At 35.8% G+C, this 26,347-nt stretch overlaps 1 protein-coding gene across 4 annotated transcripts in view; it reads right to left on the minus strand.

The window, feature by feature from the left end:
• Positions 1-236: 236 nt before the first annotated feature.
• Positions 237-26,347, minus strand: part of abi3bpa (ABI family, member 3 (NESH) binding protein a) — a 35,546-nt gene continuing 9,435 nt past the window's right edge. The window contains exons 9-22 of one of the 4 annotated variants that reach the window (XM_009304780.4): positions 24,570-25,592; positions 22,280-22,354; positions 20,564-20,701; positions 18,859-18,915; positions 17,593-17,634; positions 17,148-17,273; positions 15,327-15,413; positions 15,004-15,213; positions 13,351-13,456; positions 12,990-13,069; positions 9,131-9,157; positions 8,871-9,029; positions 2,926-3,048; positions 237-2,834 (exon numbers count right to left, since the gene is read on the minus strand). In XM_009304780.4, the coding sequence (XP_009303055.1) occupies positions 2,719-2,834; positions 2,926-3,048; positions 8,871-9,029; positions 9,131-9,157; positions 12,990-13,069; positions 13,351-13,456; positions 15,004-15,213; positions 15,327-15,413; positions 17,148-17,273; positions 17,593-17,634; positions 18,859-18,915; positions 20,564-20,701; positions 22,280-22,354; positions 24,570-25,592 (2,369 nt within the window). In that variant the 3' untranslated portion in view covers positions 237-2,718. The remainder of the gene's footprint in view (positions 2,835-2,925; positions 3,049-8,870; positions 9,030-9,130; positions 9,158-12,989; positions 13,070-13,350; positions 13,457-15,003; positions 15,214-15,326; positions 15,414-17,147; positions 17,274-17,592; positions 17,635-18,858; positions 18,916-20,563; positions 20,702-22,279; positions 22,355-24,569; positions 25,593-26,347) is intronic. The other 3 variants (XM_073912814.1, XM_068223647.1, XM_009304781.4) reach the window with 3 other exon arrangements.

Below are 26,347 nucleotides of genomic sequence, written 5' to 3' on the forward strand. Positions count from 1 at the left end.
TGCTATTACTATTTGATTGGACAAAAATCACAGGACTGATTTATCTAATCCCCATAGACAGGAAATTATAAAGTAGTGACTGCTGGTTGAAGGGAAATGGTGGAGTAAAAGTTTTAAACTACTTAATAAATACATTTTTTGGAGAAAAACTATTCAATTACTGTAGTTTGAGTTTTTTAATTTGTTACTTTACACCACTGCTGTTACTATAGTAATGAACAAAATAAGAGATCAAAAAACTGGATGTGCTTTTATTAGTAAAGCAGATTCTCTACAAATCTTATAAAAATCATTACAACATACTGAATAAAATCTGGCATTTAAAAGCTTTCTCAGGAAATCATGAGTCACTGAACTTCTGTACAAAACAATCAATTTCCTAGTTATAGTGATGCTATATTTAAGACATTCATACATAATATATAACTGCAACAATTACTTGAATAGTTTTTGACTATTTGGATTCCTCTCTTAAATGTGCTGGAGCTGTTCAGGCAATGTTTCGGGTTCAGGGCAGGCAATTTGTTATAACAGCATCTTACAACTAATACTACAAAAACCATCAAGCTATAAAACATTGCACCAAATAAAAGCTACAATACACCGTATTTTTAAATGCAAAGCCAAAAGGCCTAATGAGACAAGAGATGTGTGTAGTACTCCACAGATGTAGCCAATTTTCAACTTCTGCCATTACCATATAAATCTATTAAATCATCACATTTGCACAACACTGGGGGAAAGTAAAAAAAAAATGGCTAAGAGTGGAATCCACCTTTACTGTCTCACCACTACATACAGTTGAAGTCAGAATTATTAGCCCCTTTGAATTACTATTTTTCTTATTTTAAATATTTACAAAAAAGTTTAAGAGCAAGGAAATTTTCATGGTATGTCTGATAATTTTTTTTTCTTCTGGAGAAAGTCTTAGTTGTTTTATTTCGGCTAGAATACAAAACATTGTAATGACAAAATGATTAGTCCCTTTAAGCTATATATATATATTTTGATAGTCTACAGAACAAACCATCATTATACAGTAACTTGCCTAATTACCCTAACCTGCCTAGTTACCTTAATAAACCTAGTTAAGCCTTTAAATGTCACTTTAAGCTGTATAGGTCTTGAAAAAATATTTAGTAAAATATTATTTACTGTCATCATGGCAAAGACAAAATAAGATAAAATCAGTTATTAGAAATGAGTTATTAAAACTATTGTGTTTAGAAATGGGTTGAATAAAATCTCTGTTAAAAAGAAATGGGGGGAGGGGCTAATAATTCAGGGGGGCTAATAACTGTATATGGACTTCAACTGTATATGGAATGATTTATGCAAAAAAAAAAAAACATTTACTTAAAAATTTTGTTCTGTTTCTAGACCAAATTTCTACATTTCAACATGATTATTTCATTTCCCCACTGGCAGATTATTTCCCTAAAAGAGAGAGCAAAAGCAAAAGAGAGAGAGAAAAAAAAAACAAATTTTTACTTATGTCTTCTGACATTGAAAACTAAGTGAAGTTTCATAAACTAATTACGAGAGGAGCACGTGATATGATTGTGCACCGCTGGCCACTCATCCGTAATCAGTAATAATCCAATCAGAATGATCCTAGCTTAATATAAATGGATCACTTTCTATCTTCGTTTTGGAAGAATCCCCCCTTCCACCCCATCTCCTCCTTTTTCTCCCCTTCTAAAGGGGGAGCGATCGAGACCTACCTGATCTCGGTTCCCCTGATATGCTTCTAGACCGGGCGGGAGCCCTGGGCTCAAATATCTCCGAGCTCAGGGTTCTCTCCCGGGACAGCATGCCAAACCTGCTATAAGTGCCAAGCATATCTAAGTGGGAACTCTTGAAATTTTATTTATTTTATTTATTTTGTGTTGGTCTAAGAATTTTTTTGATGTTTGGACTAGAAACAACCAAGAAACAGAAATGTGCGCACATCTAGGATCCTCAAAAGCAGGTGATTGATCAAAAACCAAACAAAACAAAACAAAAGATCAAAAGAAAATGGGCACACTGCCACTTTAGCTCTCAAAACATTTATATTTCAGTTTAATGTTTAAGATCTGAAGTAGCAGTGTGCCCTTTTTCTTTTGATCCTGGACTAGAAACAAGACAAAACAAAGTAAGAAAAGCATTTTTTGTTGCATTGTGATTATTGAATTTCTCTACATGAATACTGTTGGACTTCTCAGAAAATTTTCACATAGAGCTATTCAAACTATCTTTTGAAACTTTTCATATCACAATATTTCTCGCAGAAGAATAAAATATGGCAATATCAGATTTATCCATTATCATGGAGCCCTAAATGACAGGGTAATAGATGCTGCATACAAATCCTGCTTTGAACCTAAAACATTCCTCTATGTTGATGTCACATTTCTTGCAGAGAATATAACACTTAAATATCCAACTAATGCCTTTCGTTTTAGTGACATATTCAATATTTCGATAAATAATATACACATTTATTTAGCCGTTAGGGAGCCCGCTTCCCTATATTCTCAACACTTTTCTAATGCTAAAATTCATTCAGCTCTCTCTACGTTTGCTGCGCTGCTTCAGCATATAAATATGTGCCCGGTAACCACAAAAATATAGATACATTTCTCAAAGAAATCATTCTCTGTACACAATCATCACATTATAAAGCCACGTCTCCCATAGGAACTGCAGTTTCTTATTTTATCAGGTCTTGTGAATCTACCATTTTCCAGGAATGGGTATCCCGCACTCGTACCAGGCCACGTAGTTGATCATGGAGTTTCCTCCCATCTCCCCAAACTGGACAGGTTCTTGACGCATGGCCCGGTAAAAGCCTTGATAACAGAGGAGGAATAATCATATCACTTGAACAAGTGTAAGATTACCATGTGTTTGTTTCTTTTAAAAAATGTGTTCATTAGAAACCTTTTTTGGGTGGTAACTGGTCTGGAGGAAGAGGACCTCCGGTTCTCCCATCCAAAAACGAGTCAACAAACTGGCAGTGATCTTCTCCAAAGCCGGTCTGGTCTCCAATGCTGTAGAACTTTCCTGGAGAAAGAAGGACTAAGTGACCATTTAACAGAAATACAGTGGAAATCCCTGTTAGAGAACAACTTAGTCACTGCTTAGTCCTCTTAAAGGGATAGTTCACCTAAAAAAGAATATATTGAACACAAAAGATACTTTGAGGAAAGTTGGGGATTAATAAGAGATTAAGCTAACAAGAAAATGAATGAATGAATGAAAGTTGGGGATAAAAAAAAAACACTTTCATTCATTTATTCATGCATTAATTTTCCTTCGGCTTATTCGCTTTATTCATCAGGGATAGCCACAGCAGAATGAACCAGCTCATACACAACGGATGCCCTTCCAGCTACAACCCAGTACTGGGAAACATCCATACATACTCATTCACACCTATACACTACAGCCAAATTAGCTTACCCATTTCACCTATAGCGCATGTGTTTGGACTGTGGGGAAACCAAAACACTTCCAACACTCAAAAAAACGCTGGGGTCCGTACATTTCCTTCATGTTGTCCCAACACAAATAAATTGGATTAATATAACTGTTTTACAAATTTTAATAGATTGAACATAAAACATTTAAGTTATCCCCAAAAAAACTCAAGCATTGTGTTGCTTCAACTCATTTCAAATAGATATTTAGAAAAAGCAGCAAAATAATATATTTTAATGCCTATTTTTCTGTTCTTACTATGGAGGTCAATGGCTGCTTTTTTCCAACATTGTTCAGAATATTTTGTTTTGTGTTCAACAGAAGAAAGAAATTCATAAATTTAGAACCACTTGAGTGTGAGTAATGTGTGCAATCTGTGTGCAAACGATACCTTTAACAGGAGTAAAACAGCCTTTGTAAAGCTTACATATGTGAAGAATACCATATCAGTTTTTGTTAGTCTAAAATGAGCAGTTTACTCATCTTTTCATGGCCTTTAAACTGAAATAACCGAACATAAACATAGGAAGCTATGAAAAAAGGGTTAATTTTAGATAGGGGTGGCAAAAAATATTGATATGCTGTTCAGGGCCGGAGTGGGACTCTTTTTCAGCCCTGGAGTTTCAAGCCTCAGACCGGCCCACCTCAGTTCACCACTGACTATATTAAAATAAGGTCATTTCCAATTCAGTTTCTAATTACACTATCACGTCTTTTTTTGAGAAAACAGCTCTTTTAGAACTTCAAATGTTCAACAACCCTTACAGTATTATGTCTTAACAATAAAAATGAAAAAAAAAAAATTTGTTACTCAGACAAGGACCGAACCCAGGTTGGCCGCGTCATAATCTAACGTACTAACCACACAACAGCTGTACATTGAATGGTGACTTATCTAGTTATAGCATCATTAACCTGCAGGCTGCATCCTGCTCACGAGGCTACGAGAAAATAGATAAAAAGAGCAGAGCTGCGGTAAAATAATGAATAAGAAGGCTGTGGTCAAGTAAATAAATAAATTATTTTTAAAAAGTGTGACTGCTGAGAGCAACAGATTCTGGAACTAGGGACACCGGCCCTTGCGGCCAAAAAACGGACAGGCCCACCGGGAATTCTCCCGGTCCTCCCGATTAGCCAATCTGGGCCTGATGCTATTGCTATATGCTTATGGGTTACAGGGTGATATACCCAGAGCCATATCACCTTGCAGCCTAAAACAGGTTACTCGCTGAAGCTAAGCAGGGCTATTAGTATCTGGATGCAGCCTTTATGATGCAAGCTGAGATTGCGTCACTCAGCAATGCACTATCAGACACAATGCACTCAAATGGAGCGAGTGACGTTACTATGAGGCAGGGGTCGGCAACCCAAAATGTTGAAAGAGCCATATTGGACTAAAAAAACCAAAAACAAATATGTCTGGAGCCGCAAAAAATTAAAAGCCTTATAATGATGGCAACACATGCTGTATGTATTTATATTAGCTATATTAGCCTACTATAAAAATGACTTCGTTGACTACAAATACAAACTGAGCCTTCATGATTAAATGTTCATTTCCCTGCAGTGCATCGAGTATGACGCGCCACGTGACTACTCTGTTGTACGATGCCATCTCAAGTTTAACTTAATTACAGTATATTAATGAATTATGTTTAATGATCAAGTTTAATTTCATTACAATATTAATGAATTATGTTTAATGTTCAAATTAAACTTCATTACAATATTAATGAATTATGTTTAATGTTCAAGTTTAACTTCATTACAATATTAATGAAATATGTTTAATGTTCAAGTTTAACTTCATTACAATATTAATGAAATATGTTTAATTATCAAGTTTAACTTCATTACAATATTAATGAATTATGTTTAATGTTCAAGTTTAACTTCATTACAATATTAATAAAATATGTTTAATTTTCAAGTTTAACTTCATTACAATATTAATGAATTATGTTTAATGTTCAAGTTTAACTTCATTACAATATTAATAAAATATGTTTAATTTTCAAGTTTAACTTCATTACAATATTAATGAATTATGTTTAATTTTCAAGTTTAACTTCATTACAATATTAATGAATTATGTTTAATGTTCAAGTTTAACTTCATTACAATATTAATAAAATATGTTTAATTTTCAAGTTTAACTTCATTACAATATTAATGAATTATGTTTAATTTTCAAGTTTAACTTCATTACAATATTAATGAATTATGTTTAATGTTCAAGTTTAACTTCATTACAATATTAATAAAATATGTTTAATTTTCAAGTTTAACTTCATTACAATATTAATGAATTATGTTTAATTTTCAAGTTTAACTTCATTACAATATTAATGAATTATGTTTAATGTTCAAGTTTAACTTCATTACAATATTAATAAAATATGTTTAATTTTCAAGTTTAACTTCATTACAATATTAATGAATTATGTTTAATTTTCAAGTTTAACTTCATTACAATATTAATGAATTATGTTTAATGTTCAAGTTTAACTTCATTACAATATTAATAAAATATGTTTAATTTTCAAGTTTAACTTCATTACAATATTAATGAATTATGTTTAATTTTCAAGTTTAACTTCATTACAATATTAATGAATTATGTTTAATGTTCAAGTTTAACTTCATTACAATTTTAATGAATTATGTTTAATGTTCAAGTTTAACTTCATTACAATTTTAATGAATTATGTTTAATGTTCAAGTTTAACTTCATTACAATATTATTGCATTATGTTTAATGTTTAAGTTTAACTTCATTACAATATTAATGAATTATGTTTAATGTTCAAGTTTAACTTTATTACCATATTATTGCATTATGTTTTGCTTTGAGGAAAATAAAGAAATGCAATAAAGAAATCAGATTTTTTAATGTTTTTTTTTTTTTATTTTAAGGATTCAAAAAAAACAACATTAAAATGAACGTGCACAACGTGCCCCTTATCTGGGCAACAAACAGTGCAATAAAACGCAGCTTGCCATTTCCATTTCAAGATCAGCTCGAGTCATTCCTGGGAATGTGCTCAACAAGGAAGGGTCAATCTCCAGGGGTGTGTGTCAAGGAAAGACAGTCTCGTTTTTTCCTTTCGCAACTCGCAAAATCTGCTCCCAAATGCAGTTTGCATATCAACGATCACACCTTGTAAATAATCACCGTTGAGTGAGTGATCGGGATGGGCTTCTTTGAATTCTCTCAGGGAGGGAAAATGAGAAAGCGTGCCCCGCTTGTACATCTTTGGCAAAGACAGCTTGCGCTCCATGGCGCATCACACAGCCGCCGGTTTGTTTACAACAGCTACCTGCCTGTCATCCCGCCCTGCTGATAGAAACGTGTGTCGCAGGCTATGACGCAAATCTTCGTTGACAGAAATGTTAAAATTAAATATTCTACACACTTTTACAGCATTGGAAAACGTTAAGATTGTTTGTCCTCCTATAGAAACCATATTAAAACAAAAAATATATTTACCTCCCTCATCGTTTTCCATTTTCAAACATTTTTTGAAAAAGTTCCAGGGAGCCACTAGGGCAGCGCTAAAGAGCCGCATGCGGCTCTAGAGCCGCGGGTTGCCGACCCCTGCTATGAGGGGAAGGGTTAGGGGTGGGGTTAGGTGAGCCCATTAAAAAGCATTGGATGCAGCTCAGATTGCACTGCACCCGATCTGCATTTAGACCCCTCTCAGCAGGGCTGACCCTGGTCAGTATCTGGATGGGAGACCACATGGAAAAACTAGGTTGCTGTTGGAAGCAATGTTACCAACTATTTTAAATGAAAAGACACAAAGCTCTGCCTGAAAAGTCACTAAAAGTCGCTAGATTGTGTCATACGTCAATTTGCATATTACTGACGTCATCACGTTCAACCATTTCTGTTTATTTAACAGCCTATGGTTAATAAAGGGGTTTTTATTTGCACTACACTTTATGTAAGCATGTCAATTTAACAAAATTGATTGCTGTTTGAATACAGTATATCAGTATAGATGTGTAGACTAGTGAATTTGCTGTAGACTAATCTCTCAGATGAAATAAACTAAGACAAGTTCCCAAACTCTCACTTAAAATATCTGTGATTGTGAACAAGAAAAGAATAAACGGTCAAATTAAATTTTTAAAATAAAGGTGAAGCAGATCGGTTTGACTGTACAAGGGAAATACCTTCACACTGCTGGTGCTAAATCATTTGCCGTCAGTACGCAGAGGAGTGATCTGCTGTCAGGCTGCAGGTGGGAAAGACTACTGTATAGGGACAGGGCTGCCTGTCAATGCTCTGAGGCTGGGAAGGGGTACAGTATGGACAAATGACAGTCTACAGTCTATAAAAATCTCCAGTATCACAAAAAAGTTGCTAGATTTGTCGCTAGTCGCTTTTTGAAAATTTGTTGTTGGGGGGGGGGGGGGGGGGGGGGGGGTCTAAAAAGTTGTTAAATCTAGCTACAAAGCTAAGTTGGCAACACTGGTTGGAGGTGATGTTAGTGAGGCCAGCAGGCGGTGCTCAACCTGTGGTCTAATGCCCCAGTATAGTGAAAGGGACACTATACTGTTAGCGAGCACCTTCTTTCGCACAAGATGTTAAACCGAGGTCCTGACTGATTAAAAATCCCATGGCACTTCTTGTGAAGTGTAGGGGTGTTACCCCGGTGTACTGGCCTGATTCCCTCCACCGGCCCTTACCGATCATGGCCTCCCTATCATCCCCATCCACTGAATTGCCTCTATCACTATCTCTCCACTCCACCTATAGCTGGTGGGTGGTGAGTACGTTGTCCTGTGGCTGCCATCACATTATCCAAGTGGATGCTGCATTCTGGTGTTGGCAATAGTAAAAATTTGGGGCATAAGAATACTTTTTTTTTGTCCAAGCTGAACCAAGGTATTTGTGTTTTTCAGACTTCCCAGCTCTTCTGAAAGCTTCCACCAGTTTCTCCTTCACAAAGTTGCTTTAACTTAGCTAGATCACTCGCACGTGTTGATAAAAGAAATGCATGTTATAACTTTTGATGCATTTTTTTCTCATTTTTTTACAAATATTGTGATGTATCGCGGATGGGGCAAAATATCGTAATAATTTCGTATCGTGAGTTAACCTGTGATTTCCACCCCTAATTTTAGAAGTCAATTTCAGATGACAGGTTTTTTTTTTTTTTTTGCATCTGAACTCTGCATGGCACCGTATAAAACTGTAAATAGGATGTTTAAAAAAAGAAAGCTGATCAAAATGTTTTAATATTAAGAATTTATGACAAAAAGAAAATGACAACTATGACCTCTGATGGTTTATTGAGCATAGTAAAGCTGCTCTTTTACATCACTTCAAATGTAGGAAACTGCAGGTGATTTGATCTTCAGTGTATATGTGTCAGGTGTGTAAACTTGATTCTGACCATTTAGAGAGTCGCTCAGGTAGATCTTGTATCTGAGAGAGTTGCACAGCTGGATTCCCACAAACTTGCGGTACCAGGTCCGCTTAATGAACTGCCGGCCATTGCACTCGGTGTATGAGTCTGCTTTGAATGGAAATGATGACCAGATGGCATTTTTACCTGTAAGATATAAGATAAGATACAGGTGCATTTTGTATAGTCATGCTGAGATGTTGTTTATTGCTATTTTTAATATTGTGATTCTTGACTGGAGCACTTACTGGTTTTCTCGCTTACACGAGGATCAGCTGCAATAAAGAAGAAATGATGTCAGTGAAAAAAATCTCTGATTTAAAAGACATTCTGCTGTTCAAAAGATTGTGATCTGTGAACATTTTAAAGGTTTTTGAACATTTATTAAATACAGTAATATTGTGTATTTAATACAAATTTAATTTTTTCATATATTAATGCATTCAAAAATGTCATTTGTTTTCATGAGACAGTAGAGCTGAATTTCCATTGTCCATCAGAAAACATTTATTAACACTTTATTTGAAGGGTTAGATGGTAGCGTATAAATTATACAGTGCCAAATGCAATTTTGTACATTTGTACAATAATTAAAAATTTTATTTAATTATTAATTTTAGTAATTAATTATTTCTAACAACAGATCATCTTTTTAATTTGAAATTGACAATTTTCTGATCTTCTGTTGGAGGGACCTAAATAATATGAAATTAAAAATAGTCATGACACACGTAAAAATATTTACAGTATTGAAAATTGAAACATTTAATAAAAAAAATCCATTTGAACTACGGTGGTTTAGCTTATTCATTCATTCATTCATTCATTCATTCATTCATTCATTCATTCATTTTCCTTCAGTGTACTCCCTTTATTTATCAGGGGTCCCCACAACGGAATGAACGCCAACTTATCCAGCATATGTTTTATGCAGCAGATGCCCTTCCAGCCACAACCTAGTAATGGGAAACACCCATACACACTTATTCACACTCATACACTACAACCAATTTAGCTAGTCCAATTCATCTATACCACATGTCTTTGGACTGTGGGGGAAACCAGAGCACCCGGAGAAAACCCTCACAAACACGGAGAGACTGACACAGTGGGAACTTGAACCAGCAACCTTCTTGCTGTGAAGCAGCAGTTCTAACCACTGAGCCAATTTAGTTTATTATTGGTATTTATATACAGTTGGTCAGAATTATTAGCCCCCCTTTGATTTTTTTTAAAATAACTCCCAAATGATGTTTAACAGAGCAAGGAAATTTTCATAGCATGTCTGATAATATTTTTTCTTCTGGAGAAAGTTTTATTTGTTTTATTTTGGCGTACCCTAGCCTGCCTAGTTAACCTAATTAACCTAGTTAAGCCTTTGTCACTTTAAAATAGAAGTATAGAAGTGTCTTGAAAAATATCAAGTCAAATATTATTTACTGTCATCATGGCAACGATAAAAGAAATCAGTTATCAGAAATGAGTTATTAAAACAATTATGTTTAGAAATGTTTCAAACAGAAATGGGGGGGGGGGGGAATAAACAGGAGGGCTTCAACTAAATATATTTTGGTTAATGATTAATAATAATCACACTTATAAATTTATACAAAAGAGCTTTGACACTTATTGAGAAATTTTAATGACATTCAGTTTTTTCAAATGAAATTTGATTATATTGGTCTCATGACAATCATGTTTATGACAGATTTATGACAAGTTATGTGGTCTTGGTAATGTCAAGTTGCCATGACAAAGGTAAAGAGAGGTTATGATGTAATCGTTTATGTCAAGATAACAAAGATATCTCAAACAAAGTCCCTTTTACATTTACAATAAAACAACTGAGCTAATGAAAGTTGTCATAAGCATGCATAAAATCTCTTTCATACTCATGACATGTTACTTCATGGTTATAAAGGTGTCGTAACAGTCTTATGAACCTCCCCTTTAAATTAATGATTTAAAATTAAGTATCATTCTGATACAGTGATTCTTGGTCATAAAGAAATGTGTATTATTGATATTATTATTTATTTTTATTATTATTAATGATGTGACAGATATTTTTTTCTGAAAACCATGATGATACACAAATAAATATAAATGTTTATAAGTGTTTGTGTGTGTATTCCATATGGTATGGTGTTTGTGTGTGTGAGTGTGTGTGTGTGTGTGTGTGTGTGTGTGTGTGTGTGTGTGTGTGTGTGTGTGTGTGTGTGTGTGTGTGTGTGTGTGTGTGTGTGTGTGTGTGTGTGTGTGTGTGTGTGTGAGAGAGCATATAAGGCATAAAAAGTTAAATCCCTTCCAGTTACATAATCCAGACTGTGTGCCATTCAGGTGAATAACTCCACTCAAGGTCTGAATATTAACAGTGCAGCATGTTTTTGGACCTCGTTCAAAGAAGTTTTCTAAGAATCCAAAGCACTGAGAAAGTCCCTAGAGTTGTCCTCGCTATCATGATGTACAATTTTCCAGCGCCTGTGTCAGAAACCCTCATGGTTGTTATTATTTTCTGGCAGCCTATAAGGGCCCCTGTACTGTATTCCTACCTAAATGACTGTAATGAACACAGAAGGATGAACACGTTGGAGCTATTAGTTGAACATTTGCCATTCTCACTGCTGACAGTAATGCTTATGTGCTGATTACACGTATACATTACAGCCAACATCACACACCTGCAAACTCCATCTCTCATTCTCCAGTGACCTTCTCCTGTCTGACTTTCAGTGCTGGTTTCACCTTTAAATGGCTCCGTGACATTATACAGAATCGGTTCTCACGCAAGTCGTGATGTTTTGGAGCTTGAATGAGACTTCAATGATGTTTAAAATGGTTAGTTCACACAAAAATGAAAAGTCTCACCCTCATGTTGTTTCGATCCCCTGAGACCTTCATTCATCTTCAGAATAAAAATTTAAATATTTTAGATGAAATCCTAGAGCTCTCTTACCCTACATAGACAGCAACAGTTTCTGAAAAGTCCAGTAAAGGAATCAAAAACATTGTCTAAACATTTCTGTGACTTCAGTGATTGAACTGTATTCATACAAAGCTCTAAGAACACCTTTGTGTGCCCAAAAATGTCTTCTCTTTGTCGCCAGGTCGTCAGAATGTGTATTTACTATGGTGTATTGCAATTAAGCATCTGTAACACCAGTTAGAGCTTAAAATATTCTGTTGGACAAAAAGGGATGGGATTAAACAAGATGATGCGACACTTATAAAACAGTTCTCCGAATGGTCTTGCGCATTTATTTGATGTGAATTCGTAGGTCAGAGTTCAGTAAGCTTGAGCTTTGGAAGGCAGTGGCATGCAAATCTTGTCACACATGCATACGCTTCCCCTCTGGTGCATTGACATGCATATAAATACAAGTCAATGGGGCAAAAAGTGCTGCATGACCACATTTTAGAGTCAACACGCAGGCAACACATTTCCTATATAGATATGCATCTTGATCTGATGTGGAAGAATATATACAGATAGAAGATTTACAGTTGCTTTGCACACAAAAGTGTTCTTGGAGCTTCATATGATAACAGTTGAACCACAGGAAGTTTAGACAATGTTTTTGGTTCTTTTTCTTAGGGCGGCTGGTGTCTATGGAGGGTCAGAGAGCTTTTGGATTTCCTCTAAAATATTTTAATTTATGTTCCAAACATGAACAAAGATTCAGGGTTGAGGGTGAGTAATTAATAACATCATTTTCATTTTTTGCGTGAACTAACCCTGTAGATGATAATATTTTACATTTAGGTCTGTTTTTCACATAAATCCCTTTAGATGGCTTCAGTTGTACAAACAGCTTTTACGATGTTTGTTTTCATTTTCAGAGCTTGACATGCGGTCCATTTTTCTTATGTAAAATACTTAAGTAAAAAATCATTAAAGCTAAAATTAAAGCCTCTTTTGTTGTTACGACTGGCCCGGTGACAGTTTTGGAGCAAACAGGGCTCAGATTCACTGGACGAGCCAAATGATTTCACAATGACCTCAGAACAGACTGAGCTCACAAGCGTTCAGCCGAGACTCTTGCACATAATCATTCTGAACACACAATGCATTCATAATCAATTCACTTCACTGCATCCTGCACTTACCCGACTCTGTACTGAAGCTGACCGGATCACTGGACGGGCCTGAACCCAACTCGTTCTTGGGCGTAACTTTGAATTCATAACTGCAAGAAAAAAGTGAATTCAGAGTTGTTGAGCAATAACCCAGCAACTAAATCTTACTATAGACAGTAGCTGTATGTTTTTAGAACCTTATCAAGGCTATTAAGTGTTTTTAAGGCTTATGTAATTATTATTTATTTCAATTTAAACATTAACTTGCAAATACTTTTATCTTAAACAACTTCAAAAGTATATTTCTGATATGCTTAAGAAGTAGGACTATAGGCTAGGCTTATAGAGTAGCCTTTATAATTAGCTTAACATGATGTCCATGTGTTCATACCTGCTCTCGGGTTTCAGGTTTTCCACAGCTGTGTGTGTTTGATTTGTTGTCTGGATGGAGACCTCCTCTCCATGCGGACCCTTGGTGGAGGAAACTACCTCATATTCTGTGCAAAGTACAAAAACAAGATCTCTTGATGTGCAAATCATATATATATATATATGACAGGAAAAAAATAAACAGGTGGGCTAATAATACAGGGGGGCTAATAATTCTGACTACAACTGTATATATATATATATATATATATATATATATATATATATATATATATATATATATATATATATATATATATATATATATACATTATATTGTTTTAATTTATTTTTTTACTTTTCTACTAACCAAATAAAAATGCTAAGATGAAAAATATAAAAGTTAAAACATAATCAAGTGATAATTTTTACTTAAATTATCTGTTATATTTCACAATATTATTTTTACTCTATTTTTAAATGAAACCTTGTATCATAATCTTGTAAATTTTGTACTGTTGCTCAAACTGGCCCACACCGAATTGATGAAAATCACCCAAAAATCAAATTAAGAGCAGTAAACTTTTATCATTAATTGTTCTCACACATTTTAAATGCAAATGTGAAATCACTTTGGATATAAAACATCTGCCAATAGATAAACATAAAATTAAAACATCTTATAGTCTAATTGAGCAAAACAGCCTGATCTGACATAACGAAATATGTAAAATAAAGAAAACACAAAAGAGATGTTCTGTGAAGCTGCCTCAAACCATGAAATTAGCCAGAGCACCAAAAATGCAATAAAATTTTGTAGACCCATTTCACAACAAGACAAAATGTTTATGAGCATGAATAGATTTTCTATGCATGTTTATGAGCATAAATAGCAAAAGCCACAAATAAGCAAAAACAGTTAAGCTATATTTTAAAAACAGAATGTACTTAAAAATAAATAAATAAATAAATAAATAAATATATATATATATATATATATATATATATATATATATATATATATATATATATATATATATATATATATATATATATATATATATATATATATATATATATAATAAAAAAGAATAGTAATAACTGATAAAAAAATTGGTTTAATCCTGTTTTCAATCACAGTGTATCTCCTTTCTTCTATACTATTTTGAAATTGGTAAATAATGATTTTCATGAACTTTCGTTTTTGTATTACATTTATCTTGTAAAATTCCACTGAGTTAAAAAAAAAACCTACATTGCAAGTCTGTTCACTTGGCGGCCATCTTGGCAAAAACGTTTGGGCAGCAGTTTTACTTTGTAAGTAATGGGCATAAGTACAATCCCTATGCTGAAATGAAAAATGACTAAAATCAGTCAAGAGCACTGTTCAAAGCCATATTTCAAATCAGAAATAGTCTGACAACAATGGTAATATACATTTTCTAGCCTAATCTCAATCCAATGCTAAAAACATTATTCCACAGGCTTGCCAAGCTAATGTACATTCCAGAGAAGAAGAAGAAAAAAACAGACATTCATCAAAAATAGCTGGTTCTTTTAACTTTCATTCCTACAGCTGCCATATTCGACGATACAACATTCTTCATTCATTTTTCAAGTTGTCCCATACCTCCTTTAAAGCTGTCTTTAGTTTTTAAACAATCGTTCTTTCTACCTGTTGTCTCGTTGTCTGTTTTGTCCCAGTCCAGGATGACAAATGAGGAACATCCCTCCACTGTGACCACAGTGAGGTTGGATGGGGGGGTCTTGGGTGGACCAGTGACATTCAGGTATCCCACCTCCTCATCGGGAAAAAAGCTGAGGGAGTTTGTGACAGAGCAGGGCTCCTCTGGACGCTTGTCGGTCCTGTAGACCACATGAGGTGCTGCAAAAAGATGAAAGCCAATCAGAGCTCGAGTCAAAAGTACATCTTGTACTTCTACGTGTTGTAATGTTGTTGGTGCTGTATTTCTAAATTATTTAAGTCCATATTCGTACCTACAAAACGTTTTTTCCCTGCTGGATCCAATTCTAATCTGGGATGATTACTGTACACGGAGGAGTTGTCAGTGTCAAAACGACTGCCTGAGAGTTAGAAAAATACACCCATATAAATAACATAATGAAAAAAGATTAAGGCTCTAAACCAATTCAAGGAACAGAATTCCACAAATTCAAACAACAGAAATGACTTGCCATGGTTAGATCATTTATTGTTTCATTATTGTTCTGCACTGGGTGATAAAAAAATCACGTGCTGCACTTTTTATAGATTTATCAAAAGCATTTGATTCTGTGGATCATGATATTTTGTTGCAAAGGCCAAGATGTATAGGGCTTTGAAGTATTTAGTGTTGAAATGCTTACATAATTATTTGACTAAAAGAACTCAGTGTGTTTATCATACAGTATCTCTGCTCCTTTAACAGTAAAGACAGGGGTTCCTCAAGGTTCAATTTTAGGGCCAATTTTATTTTCTATTTATGTTAATGAACTTGGTAAAGCTGTTGAGTTGGCAAATGTACACTTTTATGCAGACGACACCTTTATTTACACTGCTACATCTATAAAAGTGGCAACAGAGTCTTTACAAAATGCTTTTTATTCATTACAAATGTCTCTCTTAAAATTAGTATCGAATGCAAATGATCTAAATACATGATCTTTACATGATCCAGATTATCAATACACAATTTTAAAATGAACACTTTAAATGGCACACAGATTAAAAAAGTTACATCTTATAAATATTTAGGTGTCTGACTTGATGATAAGTTGACTTTATGAGTTTTTTTATATTGATAACCACAAAAAACTCAGACCAACATTAGGTTTTTATTTTCATCTAAAAAAAAAAATGCTTCTCCTTGGCAGCTTAAAATTGGTTAGCTGAGAGTACACTACTATAAGTATTGGATTATGGAGATAAACTTTATACACGTACCTCTGTATGTAATGTTTTAAAAAAACTGGATATTGGTTATCATACTGCCTTACGATTTGTCACTGGTTCAAGTGCACGCACACACCACTGTAATTTACATAACATTATAGTCAAGGAGAAAACAGCATCTTAGTTTTTATTTTTAAAGCTTTAGTTGGTAAATTACCACAGTACATATTTGTTGGAGTACTGCTCAAATACCTATAATACCAAATCAGCAGATATACCCTTACTTAAGATGCCATTTTTTAAGTATCCTCCATATGCATAGAATGAGCTTCAAGATATACTACATATGAAATCTGTACCATTTATCACCATATTTAAATATGTTTTAAAGTCTGTCAATTTAAAACATTGCACATGTTTTAACAATTGATTATGGTTTATACTATTTTTGCGGGTGTCTATGTATTGTGAGATGTATTTTTTGTAACTTTGTCCTATGCTGCCTGTCTTGACCAGGACTCTCTGGTGAAAGAGATATTTTATCTCAAAGGGATATTTCTGGTTAAATAAATAAATAAATAAAATTATGATTTGGAATAGAAATGACAAAATTAAAAGGATTTTTTTTACATTATTTGGTAACACTTGGTTGGTAACATCTGGCAGGGATCAATTCTCACTATTAACTATTTCCTTTTAATTTAAATATTATTAACATATTGGTCATTTATTAGTACTTATTAAGCCCATATATTTCATGACCATATTCTACATCCCTAACTGTACCCAATACCTAAACTAAACCACTGCCTTATGAACTGTGAATAAGCAGCAAATAAGTAGTTTATTGAGGAACAATCAAAGTTAATGGTTTGTTAACTACAAGAGCTTAATCTCAATAAAATGTGACATAATTTAAAGCATACCTTCAAAAGCAGACTGTGGTGTTGTTGTTTGTGACAATTCCTGGTTGGCTGGTTTTTCAGTTGTGGGTGGAGGTAGGGGTTTCAACTCTGGAACTGGGTCTATCTGCTTAAGGTCAGTGATGATTTCTACAATTTAAGATGAAGAGCGGTTTCTTTATGTTGGTGTTAAATTGAACAGAATCAACAGTAAGCTGAGTTTTGATGCTGCTGTCTTTTTCAGCTGAATTTCAATCAATGAATTTTACACTGGAAGCTAAATAACAACACGTTTACAGTGTCTTTTACAGCAACATAACTTGAATGATCTGCATTGTGGTTTCCATAACTCATTGTACCATTGTTTCTGTTCTAATATTCAGAGTTTTGTATAAAGGGTGGCTTGACCAGCAATGAAATGAAGACAAATCTAAACAGCTTTGAAATCTTCATCTGTCAGTGTTCTCACCCTTTTCTTTGGTATCCGAGACCTGGTTCAGCTTTGGCTTCACTGTAAAAGTAGAATGCAGTGTAGTTCAGCATACAAGGAAATTGTTTACGTTACATCATTAAAACACTGAAAGATTTAACCACAACATAAAACATTATAGTCCAAATAAAATTATACTGCGGCTAAGAATGGTCTAAACAAAAAGACAGTTTGGAGGTATTGGATCTTGCTTTAGAGTCATTTTAATTCTGTTTCCTCTTCAGAAATTATATCATCATAAATAACTACAATACTACAATGGAATCCATAAGATTCACATGGTAGGAAAAAACAAAACAAAAAAATACTGCATGACATCAGGCTAATGTCCGCACGGTCAGGTTATTGTCTGAGCCAAATGGGATGTTTTAATGCTGTCCAGACGCTCAGGACTACAACATCTCCAAGAACAGCTCTGAGGGACCAATGCTATGATGGAGTGCAGAACTAAACCGCCATAGGGCTGCATTTTCCCTCAAAATAGAAATGCAGGATAATACTGACCAAATCCATCTCAGAACATAATTATTTCCAACAGCCATCTCTCTAATATTCCATTATGCAACTCGTGAAACATTCTGGAACATTATCAGGAATCTAATTTAGCTCGAATGGATGTTTTTTAAGAAAATCTGGATGAGTAATGCTCTCAGATTTTCCTTAAGTAATCACATGTCGGCCAAATGTGTTCAGGGCTGTATATTTTCTAATAAAAGTCGGATGGGATGGATGGAATGAGCTATTGGGTATGGACAGAGGGATTCAATTTTGATTCTTCATTATTCAGCTGCTATGTTGTCTTTGGTTGGGAGAGGATGATGGAGAAAGTGAGACGAGTCCTGTGTTCTCATGAGCAGTTGGCAGAGTTTATCAATGGCTGATCTGTCATGCTTTTCCAAAGAAGCATAAGCTCTGAAAATCCATTATGACATGAACAGCACATAAATATTTGCTTTGGCCTAGATTTGTCATGAAATCCAGCTGCATGGGAATCGTTTTCTGCACAGGAGATGTTTTCAACAAAACAGGGACATCTATCTGAAACACCACATTAAACCTGTAAGCAAACTAGCACTGTGCACAATTGGATTCACGGTTTTCTGGTACATGGACTACAAAATCACTCAACGGAATAACATAAAACCAGGCTTTGAAACTAAAGTAACATCACATGGATTGTAAGGAGAATGAGATCTGAATTCCCTTACTAAATAATCTTCAAAAATAATCCATAAAAGAGTTTACCAGGTTGTTTTCTAGGCTTGTTTCCATGAAGGCCTATGTGACCCTCACCATGAGGCCCTGTCAGGATAGAAAAGATTGCTATAATCAAACCCATTTCAAGTTCAAATCTCTCCAAAACACATGTGAACATTCAAGAAACATAAAGCAATGTAAGCACATGGAGGTTTGCATTTGATAAAATTAGAGTAAGAAACCAGATTTAAAGGGAAACTGTGCACTTAAATGACAAAAAGTGTTCAGTTGTAGTATCAGGTGTCACAGGAGTAATCAGCTGTTGTGCAGAATAAAATGACAGTTGTAGGAGGATAGGATGGGAAACAGACTTCTGGCAGAAAGCGAAAGTGTGTGTGCGTTTTCTCTGCAGATGACACATGAATCTTGTCAACAGGTCCTACGATTGCCTTAGAGAAATGAATTTAAAGCCCACCAGAGAAACCATGTGCAAAGACGAATGCTCAAATATGCACAGTCCCATTTAAATAACTGCACATCTTAGGCACAAAGTGCAGAACTAACTATCTACCAATGCCAGATCATAACATTTTGACATCATTGACATATTATTTAGTACTGGTGGCTTTATATTTGGGAAACCCTGACATAATGTTATGTTCAATGATAAACAATTTAATGTATTTTTTTGTAATTTAGGTAAATATGGAACAAAATAATCAAGTCTTTACTTTGCTTAATGTTGCATTAAACTACCTGACAAAAGTCTTGTTGCCTATTCAAGTTTTAGGAACAACAAATTATATCTTGACTTCAAGTTGATCATTTGGTATCAGAAGTGGCTTAAACGAAAGGAAAATCCTAAAAAAAATATGACTCCCATGAGCTTGGGTGACTGCATCCATACGTCTCTGCAATCACTCAAATAACTTATTAATAGTCATCTGGAACAGCAAAGAAAGCGTTCTTGCAGGGCTCCAATAGTTTATCAAGATTCTTTGGATTCATCTTCAATGCCTTCTTCATTTTATTCCAAAACATGCTCAATAATGTTCATGTCTGGAGACTGGGCTGGCCAATCCTGGAGCACCTTGACCTTCTTTGCTTTAGGAACTTTGATGTGGAGGCTGACAAGAAGCGCTATCCTGCTAAAGAATTTGCCATCTCCTGTGGTTGGTTATGTAATGGGCAGCACAAATATCTTGATACCTCAGGCTGTTGATGTTGCCAGCCACTCTGCAGATCCCTTGCACGCCTCCATACTAAACGTAACCTTAAACCTTTACTTTTTCTTTACCAAACTTGACTGATTTCTGAGAGAATCTTGGGTCCATGCAGATTCCAGTAGGTGTTCTGCAGTATTTGTGATAGTTGAGATGCAGATCAACAAATGATTCATCAGAAAAATCCACCTTCTGCCACTTTTCCAAATGATCAACTTGATGTCAAGTTATTATTTGTTGCTCAGGGATTGACGACAAGACTTTTGTCAGGTAGTGTATACTCTACAAAAATACTTGTATGCTGCTGCGCATGCACATGTGGTGGGAAACAGCCTTAATGACATAAATTTATGGTTTTGCCCACTGTGGCATTTAAAAAGTCTAATAAAACAGACAAAATGAATTCATAAATAAAGGTAAGGATGGCTGGAAAGGTCATTGGAAGCATAAAAGGACAGTTAAACAGTTAAATGCCTCATTTAAAAGAAAAATTGTGTTTGTGTCAGTGTGAAGGCCGCAAAGTTTTATACCCCTTTTCTTGTTGGGAGTTGAGTTACGAGGCACAGGAGGCAGCTTGAGATGGTTTGTGGAGAGAGGCCTCAGTCTTTGTGTAACATTTCTTGCCAATGGGTAGGACACAGAAGAAGAGTTGCGGAAGATACCTCTGCCTAGATAAACACAAACACAGTCAGCCATTGGAGAAAAATTAGTATGATTAAAGATTATGATAACAGATCTGTTGAACAACTGTATGCAGATGAGACTGGGAAGCTCACAAAAGAGCATCAGCTATCCAAAAACAGAAGCCAACAGATACTGAAGTGACAATGGAGGGAATGGTGTGCATAGCGTAATGAAAGTGGCAGTGTTGGACATCAAGGGTGTGTTCACATTTGTAGTTTGATTCTATTAGTTTGGACTAGAAAGGAAAAATGATACATGTATGGCCCGTTTCCACTGAGCTGTACAGTTTGATACCAAACAGTGTAAAGTACAGCTTTTATATTCATGTAGTGATATTTAGCATCCTTTTAGCCCATTTACGCTGAGACATGTGGTATAATTGGGTACGGAACAATATGGTACACATTATTTTTTGCTTCCACTGTCAGAAGTTCAAAAACAGCAAACTATACTGTACCATTTTGGCCCCATTTCCTAAGAGTTCTTAGCACAACAGTATGGTACCAAAAGGGTAGAGCTAGTCTCCCTGCTCAATGATATTAGTTTACATAGAATCTTTGTAATGTAATGTAATGTGTATTTATATAACGCATTTAATGTGTATGGTCATACACCCAAAGTGCTTCACAATCATGAGGGGGGTCTCTCCACACCACCACTACCAATGCCTGCCACAAATCAGGGGACCGACAACACAGAAAGAGCCATTCTTTAAAACACAGCTGAATAAAGACACGATAATAATAAGTGTAGCAGCAATGAACCATGCTCAAAACAAAGCCTGTCTCTCCTTGTGACAAACAATCACACACCAAGAAGCAAGGGTAAGTTCTGCTGTATGTCCCAAAAGGCTGTTCAAAATGTGTGGAAAATTCAAGACGTGCTGCTTTGTCGAGAATTAATGCAAATGATGTCAATTGCAACGTTCTGGCATACACCAAGCCTATCAAGTAAAGGTTTATTTGGCAGTGGAAAACAAGCCAGATCAGGGGGACCTATATGAAACCGTACTATGGAAATGGTATTCTGGATCACAATAATTAGAGACAATGTGTTTATAGTGGAAAAAGAGGTGTTTTGATCCTCATTTCCCATTAACGGTCAAATTGTGTTATAAAATATGCTGGTTTTGGTTTAATTAGATTTCTTTGGTCCAAGTTGTTCAAATTTTTTACATGAACTGCACCAAAAATCAGACCAAGGCCCATTTTCAGCTATTTATTTTGTTTGGAATTCGTTTTAATTGAGCCAAAGTTAACAAATGTAAACACACCCCAAGAGTGGATGAAGTAGTCAGGCACTTGTGGTGAAAACATTGCATGGTAGTGCAAGAGCTGGTATTGTGGGTGATGATTTAGACACAGTTTCGGCAGTGGTGGGGGCTGTTTTAGCACTATTCAGGTGGTGATAGCATTGCCCAGCAGGATGACAATTGGAAGTGTTGTTGAAGTTTGGTGGAAACAATCACGACACTACTGTGTCCAATGAAGGTTTATGTGGTTAAAATGGACAGGTGACAAACAGCACTGTTAGGACAAATAAAATAGATCTGACATCATTACCCTTATTCCTACCGGCCACCTCATTTGTAAGTGTTGGCTGTGACAGTACTCGTTTGTCCTTTCGCTGGGAACTAGCTGACATACAAAGGCAAACTTACATAAGTCTCAAACAATGCTGAACATATTGTAATGATAAGGCTCTCAGAAGATCCCTGAGCAATAGCTTTAACTCTAGATTATTCAAGACTGTTAAAGGAATTTCTGGCTCCAATTATTTCGAAAAATGCAATAATGATGAATGAAAAACATCAAAGAACTTCTTAAACAAGTAGTGTCCATTCCTGCCCCTGAAATACCAACATGCAGTAAAATTTAGCTCCAACTTGCCTCAACAACACATTTGATTTGTCTGACAGTTTCTTCACTGCATTCCAAACAGGATAAATCTACCTCAGAAGGGCACTTAAACATGAGAACAATCATGGCCACCATATTAAAGGGTAGATCCAACACTGAGCCATAAAATGTGAAGGATTTCGAGTACAACTGATTGACACTTTTGGCTCCCTTGATTTTTGGTAAGTGTCAAATTCAGCTTTTTTTCTCTGTATCTTAGCACCTACCCTAATGAAACCTACCTGAACCAGCTAGAACCGGCATAGAAAATTAACATACTAGCATACACATAAAATACAAACAAATAACTTTGAAATTTAAATCCTCTAAGGGACTCTTAGGCTGCATTAATCAGGACAATCAGAGCTGGATAAACTTCCCAAAAATACTCTATATTGAATGGCATCTACGTTTATCTTACAGTCTGTGTGTTTCTTCTTATCCTGAGGTTCACATAATCTTGTATCTTGTCCATATTCAGAGCAGATGGTTTTCTTGGTCATCATTGAGTCAACTTAAAGACTGAACCTAGTGACGGATGAATATTAGCATTAATCCAGTTGCCTAGTCTGAACACCCATCCATTGACCTACTTGGATCTGCAACTCCTACTGTACATGATGGATGCTTATTAATCTCAAGTCCTTTAACATCCTAAACTGCATCACTGCCCCTTTACATTTGACCAGAGGATAATTAGTCGCTGAGCCTGGTTTCTCCCATGGTTTATTTTCCACTTCTGTTAATTGATGAAGTTTCAGATGCTTACCACTATTGTCTCTTGCTTGGTGGGGTTTGTTAGACCTGATCTTCAGTAAATTGTCCTTCAACGGAGACATGTAAGATAACGTCAATCAGTTTTAATATAGCTGGAACTACACCAGCATTCTACTACAACTTTCCAGTCAGCCCGACATTCTACAATCTAAATGTTGTTATCACTTTCTTATAGCCTATTTTTTATCATTGATAAGCTGTATCAACACAACTCATTCACTCATTCATTTTCTTTTCGGCTTAGTCCTTTTATTAATCTGAGGTCGCCACAACAGTATGAACCATCAACTTATCCAGCACATGTTTTACGCAGCGGATGCCCTTCCAGCTGCAACCCATCACTGGGAAACATCCACACACACTCATTCAGACACATCCACTACACAATTGAGCCTATCCATTTCACCCATACTACATGTCTTTGGACTTGTGGGGGAAACCGGAGCGCCCGGAGGAAACCTACGCGAACATGGGGAGAACATGGGGAGAACACACAGAAACGCCAACTGACCCAGCCGAGGCACGAACCAGCGATCTTCTTGCTGTGAGGCAAACATGCTACCCACTGCACCACCGTGCAGCCCTGCTTAGGCACAATCTACATTGTAAAAGTGCTATAGAAATAAAGACGTGACGATGTGATTTGACTTGACTAGATGCTTCTAGACAGATGAGCAAGTTGGAGCTAAACTCTGTTGAACAAATTATGGGTATGATTTCTTTAAAAAGAAACATTGGCTGTTTCTTAATTCCAAAAACAGACTTCTGCTCGGAGACTGTTCCTCCCAATTTTGTCTTGGATTTCTTAAGCGAATTTTGCTCTCAAGTCTGCATCGGTGCATCCTCGATATCAAGAACACATCCAGGAACTTTAACGCGTCCTCTGTTCTTGCAGTCTTGAGTTTTGGAACTGAACTTTTTGGTGGCTGCTGATGACGTTACATGAGAACACAAGGAGGCAAAATCACTGAAGAACGCACATTGAGAAACAGCCACAGTCCCAGAAATCCTGAAGATCCTGATTAGTTCATTCAGCTGCCTTTAATTAGAATCTGAGCTCCAGGTGCAGGACTGGACACATCTGTCTAAAATTATACATTTTGGTTTGCCAGATTGCAACAATTCAATTAACTATATTTAATCTTTTTTAATAGTAAATGGCTAGGGGAGAAGTTACCAGTTGGTTGGCTTTGTTGACTTGTCCTCACTGTTACCTTCTCCGTCACAGGTGAGTTTTGAATGGCATCGAATTTGATGAAAGCTGTTTGGTTTAATAGTGGTTTTTGGGTACCTGGCAACCGTTCTTCAGGGTTATGTGATTGGCTTTCATCCTGGATATGCTGTTTTAGGACGAATTTAGCAGTGCTAGCTCGCTGTTTTGGGGTGTTGGACTGCTGTGTTGCAGTACTGGGTTGGGGCTTGTACCCAAATGTTATGGGTAGATTTACAGGTTGTCGAGTCAGTTCCTGTTCACTTTTGTTAAGAGGAGGATCTTCAGTTGTGGGAATATGGAATATAGAATATTTGGTATAGGTGGATGCAGTAGTGCTAAATACTGGTTGTCTGCTAACATCAGTAGTCTGTTGTGATGTTACGTCATCCTGAATGTTTGTGATAGTAGTGGTGGAAGTCAAAGCTGTGTTTGTCACAGAATGGCTGTTTGTGGACCAGCTCACCGTGGTTGTTGGTGGTTTGGTGTTTGCATATTCTGAAAGCGTGATTGTGCTTGACTGGTAGTAAGAAGTGGTTTTTGGCAGAGGGTAAGTGTGAGTGGTTTGTTGTTTAGACGTGCCTCGGAAACGGAATGGTCTCAATCGTTGCATCTTGTTTCTAGGCTGGGTTTTTCTTGTATAGAGGTTCTCCTGAGTTGTGGTGTCTGGTTCCTTAGTTGTGGTTTGTTGTGGTTTGGTTGTAGTTGGAATAGGAGAAGTTGTCGAAACAGGAGATGTTGTTTCACTAAACTGTTGTTTGGCTGTATATGGTGGGTCTTTAGTTGAAATCTGTGTTTTGATATATTCTTGGGTTGTAGGTTGAGTTGTGCTGGTTTGTTGCTGGGTTGTGGAAGACTGTTGTTGAGTTGTTGCTGGTTGTTGTGGTGTTGTGCTAGTATGTTGCTCTGTGAAAAGATCTGGTTGGGATGTGGTAGGGTCATTGGTGGGGCTTTGAGATTGAACTGTGCTTGTGGTCTCTGGCGTGGAAACTAGGGGAAAAGGCACAATTTTATGTTAGACAATAAAAGGAAATGGCACGATAGAAAGAATAGAACAAAAGGAACTCATCTTCATTTATGGATATTTTAAGATTGATCTCAAGTCAAGTCAAATTGAAATTTTTATGTGTGCTTTTTTAATGTTTTCACACAAGAAGAACTTTTTAAGTTGGAATTTCCCTCAAAAACCTCTGTGACAGCACATTCACTAAATGTGCAGTTGCAGTCCAATTAAAAACATAATACAGGTTGCAGACATAAAACAGAGGGATTGTTTAGTTTAGTTTACAGCAGATAATTAATATGAGCAAAAGCAGATGTGCTTGATTTGTTTATTGTTTAAAGATGTCTAAACATTTAAAGCTGGAAACCTAATAAGAAAAGACATTTGTCTTTTTAGATATAATGTTGATTCAAGTTCTCATGTTACGAAGGAAACACATTTTGTAGTCGTAAAAACACAAATTTTTATGGATCTTTAAAGATGTAGAAATGTTGCTAGCTCACGTACAAGTTCTAGAAATACTTCTCACAGTAAAGAAAGAGACTTTGCAGAACAAGGAGACATGGGTATGAGTATGTGCAATGTACCTTGTAACTGTAGCATACTTGTGCTATTTTTTGTACATGTGCATAGTGCTTCCCACACATGGACTTTACTTGGGCGGGCCACCCATGTATATTAACGGCTGTCCAATTATATGTAGTAACACATTTTCTTATTATCATCCTTTTACACTATTTTG

This window comes from Danio rerio, chromosome 9, assembly GCF_049306965.1.
Source record: "Danio rerio strain Tuebingen ecotype United States chromosome 9, GRCz12tu, whole genome shotgun sequence".
NCBI classification, from domain to species: Eukaryota; Metazoa; Chordata; class Actinopteri; order Cypriniformes; family Danionidae; genus Danio; species Danio rerio.